The sequence below is a fragment of the Tachypleus tridentatus genome, chromosome 1 (assembly GCF_004210375.1).
Source record: "Tachypleus tridentatus isolate NWPU-2018 chromosome 1, ASM421037v1, whole genome shotgun sequence".
Classification (NCBI taxonomy): Eukaryota; Metazoa; Arthropoda; class Merostomata; order Xiphosura; family Limulidae; genus Tachypleus; species Tachypleus tridentatus.
In genome coordinates this window covers 15,102,184-15,108,293 of record NC_134825.1, presented here as the reverse complement: position 1 = coordinate 15,108,293, position 6,110 = coordinate 15,102,184, and the positions used below count along the sequence as shown (strand labels likewise).

At 30.1% G+C, this 6,110-nt stretch overlaps 1 protein-coding gene and 1 long non-coding RNA gene across 2 annotated transcripts; one reads left to right on the top strand and one right to left on the bottom strand.

The window, feature by feature from the left end:
* Window positions 1-1,068: 1,068 nt before the first annotated feature.
* On the bottom strand, window positions 1,069-2,526 carry LOC143243791 (uncharacterized). The gene is made up of 3 exons (XR_013024772.1): window positions 2,480-2,526; window positions 2,040-2,251; window positions 1,069-1,255 (listed from the first exon to the last, which is right to left on the bottom strand). It is a non-coding gene; the product is annotated as an uncharacterized LOC143243791 (long non-coding RNA).
* A 1,771-nt stretch (window positions 2,527-4,297) lies between these two features.
* On the top strand, window positions 4,298-5,829 carry LOC143243300 (crustacean hyperglycemic hormone 6-like). The gene is made up of 3 exons (XM_076487284.1): window positions 4,298-4,344; window positions 4,612-4,823; window positions 5,615-5,829. The coding sequence occupies exons 1-3, from the start codon at window positions 4,342-4,344 to the stop codon at window positions 5,727-5,729; spliced, it is 330 nt and encodes a 109-aa protein (XP_076343399.1). The 5' UTR covers window positions 4,298-4,341; the 3' UTR covers window positions 5,730-5,829.
* Window positions 5,830-6,110: the final 281 nt, after the last annotated feature.

Below are 6,110 nucleotides of genomic sequence, written 5' to 3'. Positions count from 1 at the left end.
AGGAAACCTGTCTACAAAGTAAGGATATCGACAATAATATTATATTTTTCGTCATCTTTCATCCTGTTCCTTGTACTAGAGTAAAGGATAAATTTTAAGAAAACTGTAAGCACCAATTTTAAGTTAAAAAACCAGACATCACCTGAGAAAAACTAAGTCATTTCTAAAGATGAATCAAACAATGAATTTGAAACTGATAAATATAGTTTATTTATTATATTACAAACGTGGTATTCCATGTATCATAACAACTTAATAAAATCTGGTAGTAAAAGTGGCATTAAATGTTTAATCCTCAAGAAGTGGAGGGGGAGATAGAATTTAATAGATTCATGGAAACGTATTTGAACATTCACTATTATGCGTAAAATTTAAAAACTACGTTTAATCTCTAAATTAAATATCATCTGTTATGCACTTTAAACCTTTACCTATTTGTACGTTGAATGAGTATAACAACATAAGCATAACACACCGTAAATATACTAATTTTTGTTTTTTATATATTAATCTGACGTTTTTTACAGGTAATGTAGTTGCTCTGAGGAAGTTAAATAAAGAGAATAACAATGTTGTTTCAAGATAATCACCGTGAGACCACTTTAAATTTCTAAAATGTTATTATTATTATTCTTTCAACAGAGCCAAACATTCTTGGAACGAATATATGACAACAGCGTCATTTAAATTACCACAATGGAGAAAATAGATCTAAAACATTTAGATAAAGAAGGAACTAAAAATATGATAATCAGCAACTTTAGTATTTTTAATTTTCTAAAAATCTGTTCTCATAAACTTGAACTTATTTCACTTTATCTTTTATTCCTCGTTGATGATAATCTAAAGTTGTTTAAATGTTCTTTTATATCTGTGTTTCTATGTTCTGTGAATTTGTTAACGTTTTTCTGAAATAGTATAATACAAAAAAAATATTTGTTTTTGATACTTTATTTTCATAATAATATAGGTTGTAACCTTATAACATAAAATAAATCATATGATTTTATTTTATAATACACAGACAACATTGCTTGGAAGTATATCTTTATTTATATTTCATTTATTTCATGAATTTAACAGAAGCTTGGATCAAGTTACAAGTTATCATATTAATGTATTCCATTTCAACAGAAGATATTACTTCCTTTTACCAAATAATTCTCCCACCAAGCTATTTAGTTGTTGTTTCTCAGACTCAAGAAGTAGAACCTTGATGCAGTCGGTGAACATGTCATTCTTGAAGCAGTTTGATCTGAATAAAAAGATTAAATATATTTTACACTCGTATCATTTTCTTTTTTCTTTTGTAGAAGATAAAAAAATAACAAAAACATTTATTGTAAGAATATAAGGATGGAGTACATTTCTCAAATATTTTCTTTAGTATAATTATATATGAAACATTTTCTTAATTTTATTTTAATCTTTCACGAAAGAAGTATAGAATCTTCAATGAAGTAATAGAAATGTATTACTTGTGAGAAGAACTGAAAATTATAAAATGTGAACGAATTGATTAAAAGCAACATAACTTAACTGCCCTTTACCGATGGAGTTAAGGCTAAGATTCTACATGAAATTGGTGATGTATAAGTTCGTGGAACCTTACATTTTCTCCATTAAACTTACTTACTGATATCTGTTGATATACTTATGTTTTATGTTCCAATACAATATCATAAGAAAACGAACACAATATTAGTAGAGAATTTAAGAGTGAATGTTCATCAATCTTCACATTATTTTTACCTTTACGGGTTACATAAAAATACATTGATTTTATCCATTTTCAACCCATTTTTTATGTATTACGATTTTAGTCCTAATTAATTTTTGGTTGGTCAATATTTTTGTAAGGATAGATATTTTATACCTCGGTTGCTAGCTCAGTGGAAAACCATGTAGGACGAACATTAGGTGAGGGCAATTTTTAAACACAACCCACAGAGTGCATATCGAGGGCTGTATCCACTAGCCTTTTTTTGAGACTCTGTCTCGTTATTAATGTTCTATAATAACCAGTTCATAATAATTACCTGCAGGATTTATGAATTAGTGGAACCTGGTAAACATTATAACATTCTTCTCAGATTCGATTCAGGCGAGCAAGCTTGGTACTGTCATAAGTTCCCATACATCCTTGGTCAGTAAAACCACGTTTCTCACTTAACTGGGAAGAACATGAGGTTGTTAGAAGCAACGTTAATAATGCAGTAGATGGAAGTGATAAAAACATGGTCATTGGCATCTGCAAACAAACGAAAGTATCTTTTGTAGAGTTTGAAAGCCTAAAACCTATTTGTGATGTATTTTATTGTTAATTAAACTGTTACTAGTATTTCTGCCAAAATATTAAGCGTTAAGTTTGCTGTAACGAGAATATAGAATATCAGTAGATATTCTAAATACTTATTATGTAAAATAACACGTTTATAATACCATCGTATCAACCCACGAGAGTGAAAAATAGGCTTACCATGGAGGTTTCCAGTTAAAGAACACTGTGACGTTGGTGAGTGAATGATGCAGAATGTGAAGACAGTTAGATATCCTGAGCTTATATACCTATCTGTCATCGGATTATCCTCTTATTGGCCAAATCATTAGGCCCATGAGAATTATAAAAAAAAATGGAAAAAAAAACAAAACCCTGGAAGAAGTTTTCTCATCACTGGGGTGTAAATATTGTTATTATTAAATATTCACGTCCTTGTTCAATACCATACTTCCAACTAATTCCCATATGTTTTTAACTTAGTAATTACATATCTGGTATCGTTATGAGAGTACTTCTTTCTTGGAAAGTGCTGTAAGAGTGGCCCTGAAGCAATAAAGAAAACAACCTTCATCTGTTGATTTGTTGTGCAGGAAAATATTTATTTGAGGATTTGTATTGTTGTTTGTCACGATATGAATCTACATCTATTTTTTCTCAGTATAATTTTTGAAAACCAATAGCATCCAACAAATCGATCTTTGAAAGTCGAAGCATATTATTTGTTAACTTATATTTATTTAGAGTTTGATATTACGTTATTGTCGCCGAAGTACGAAAGTTAACTCATAATAACATGCATATTTCTCCTATTTTCACAATTAATTATAGTTATTTTAGGACACTATTAGATTCTAATAACATAAAGATCTACGGGTGTTTTATGACTTATAGAATATTAAACTAATTTCTCTTATTACTTTTGTTTAGTCCACCGATTCATCTACAAGATGATGATATCGAGAATAATGTTAGATTTTTCGTTATTTCTGTTATAGTTACTAGAAGTACAGTGAATGTTAGAATTTACAAAAAATATACCACCCATTTTAAATTAAAAATCATCCATTTCCAATGTATTAGAAAGTTATAATTTTATTTTAGTAGTTGTGTTTGTTTGTTTGTTTTTCGAATTTCGCACAAAGCTACTCGAGGGCTATCTGTGCTAGCCGTCCCTAATTTAGCAGTGTAAGACTAGAGGGAAGGCAGCTAGTCATCACCATCCACCGCCAACTCTTGGGCTACTCTTTTACCAACAAATAGTGGGATTGACCGTCACATTATAACGCTTACACGGCTGTACGGGCGAGCATGTTCGGCACGACAGGGATGCAAACCCCCGACCCTCAGATTACGAGTCGCACGCCTTAACACGCTTGGCCAAGGTCATAAAACAACTGTATATCTTCATGTAATTAGAATCTAATGATATTCTAATTTAGCTATCAATTGTAAAAATAGAAGGAATACACATGTTACTATTGGTTAAGCTTCGTGCTTCGGCGGTAAATATGTAAAATCAAACTCTTAATAATTAGAAGTTAGTGAATAATATACAGAGACACCTAGAGGTAGTTCTTGTTCGATGATATTCGTTTCCAAAAATGGGATAGAAGAAAATAGAGATTTACACTCAAATCGTGATAAACGACAATAAGAAATCTTCAAATAAAAATTGTCTGGTAAAACAGTTCAACATATTAAGGTTGTCTTTCTTTACTGCTACTTAGCCACTCTTACAGCAGTTTCCAAGTAAGAAGTACTTCAATTCTTCACACAACGATACGAGAAATGTAATTACGGTATTAAAAACAAATGGGAATTAGTGGGAAGTATGGTAGACGTGAATGAATTAATAATGACATTTAAAGACCAGTGAAGAGAAATTTTCTTCTCGGGTGACATTTTCTTTTATTTTTTATCATTCTCTTGGGTCTTTTGAATTGAGCAAAAAGAGGTTAATTTGATGACAGATAGGTATAAAAGCTTAGGATATCTAACTGTCTTCTCATTCTGCATCTTCCACTCACCAAAGTCACAGTGTTCTTCAACTATAAACCTGTATGGTAAGCCTATTTCTCACTCTCTTGCGTTGATACGATGGTATTATAAGCGTGTTATTTTACATTATAATTATTCAGAATTTATTAGAAACCAGTTTGATATGAACTCTTTGGTGACATATCTACTGATATTCTATATTCTCGTCACAGCAAACTTAACGATTAATATTTTGGCAGAATTACTAGTAACAGTTTATTTAACAATAAAATAACCCACACTTAGGTTTTAGACATTGAAACTCTACAAAAGATACTTTTGTTTGTTTGCAGATGCCAATGACCATGTTTTTATCACTTCCATCTGCTGCATTATTAACGTTGCTTCTAACAACCTCATGTTCTTCCCAGTTAAGTGAGAAACGTGGTTTTACTGACCAAGGATGTATGGGAACTTACGACAGTACCAAGCTTGCTCGGCTGAATCGAATCTGTGAAGAATGTTATAATGTTTACCAGGTTCCACTAATTCATAAATCCTGCAGGTAATTATTATGAACTGGTTATTATAGAACTTTAATAAAGAGACAGAGTCTCAAAAAAAGTCTAGTGGATACAGCCCTCGATATGCACTCTGTGGGTTGTGTTTAAAAATTCCCCTCACCTAACAATGTGCTCGTCCTACATGGTTTTCCACTGAGCTAGCAACCGAGGTATAAAATATCTATCCTTACAAAAATATTGACCAACCAAAAATTAATTAGGACTAAAATCGTAATACATAAAAATGGGTTGAAAATGGATAAAATCAATGTATTTTTGTGTAACCCGTAAAGGTAAAAATAATGTGAAGATTGATGAACATTTCACTCTTAAATTCTCTACTAATATTGTGTTAGTTTTCTTATGATATTGTATTGGAACATAAAACATAAGTATATCAACAGATATCAGTAAAGTAAGTTTAATGGAGAAAATGTAAGGTTCCACGAACTTATACATCACCAATTTCATGTAGAATCACAGCCTTAACTCCATCGGTAAAGGGCAGTTAAGTTATGTTGCTTTTAATCAATTCGTTCACATTTTATAATTTTCAGTTCTTCTCACAAGTAATACATTTCTATTACTTCATTGAAGATTCTATACTTTTTTCGTGAAAGATTAAAATAAAATTAAGAAAATGTTTCATATATAATTATACTAAAGAAAATATTTGAGAAATGTACTCCATCCTTATATTCTTACAATAAATGTTTTTTGTTATTTTTTTATCTTCTACAAAAGAAAAAAGAAAATGATACGAGTGTAAAATATATTTAATCTTTTTATTCAGATCAAACTGCTTCAAGAATGACATGTTCACCGACTGCATCAAGGTTCTACTTCTTGAGTCTGAGGAACAACAACTAAATAGCTTGGTGGGAGAATTATTTGGAAAAAGGAAGTAAAATCTTCTGTTGAAATGGAATACATTAATATGATAACTTGTAACTTGATCCCAGCTTCTGTTGAATTCATGAAATAAATGAAATATAAATAAAGATATACTTCCAACCAATGTTGCCTGTGTATTATAAAATAAAATCATATGATTTTTTTATGTTATAAAGTTACAACTTATATTATTATGAAAATAAAATATCAAAACAAATATTTTTTGTATTATACTATTTCAGAAAACGTTAACAAATTCACAGAACATAGAAACACAGATATAAAAGAACATTTAAACAACTTTAGATTATCATCAACGAGGAATAAAAGATAAAGTGAAATAAGTTCAAGTTTATGAGAACAGATTTTTAGAAAATTAAAAATACTAAAGTTGC

What these genes read in the sequence shown, in the direction of transcription:
- LOC143243300 (XM_076487284.1), top strand. An exon ending in CTAATTCATAAATCCTGCAG is followed by an intron (nt 4,824 to 5,614) that starts GTAATTATTATG and finishes CTTTTTATTCAG; the next exon opens with ATCAAACTGCTTCAAGAATG.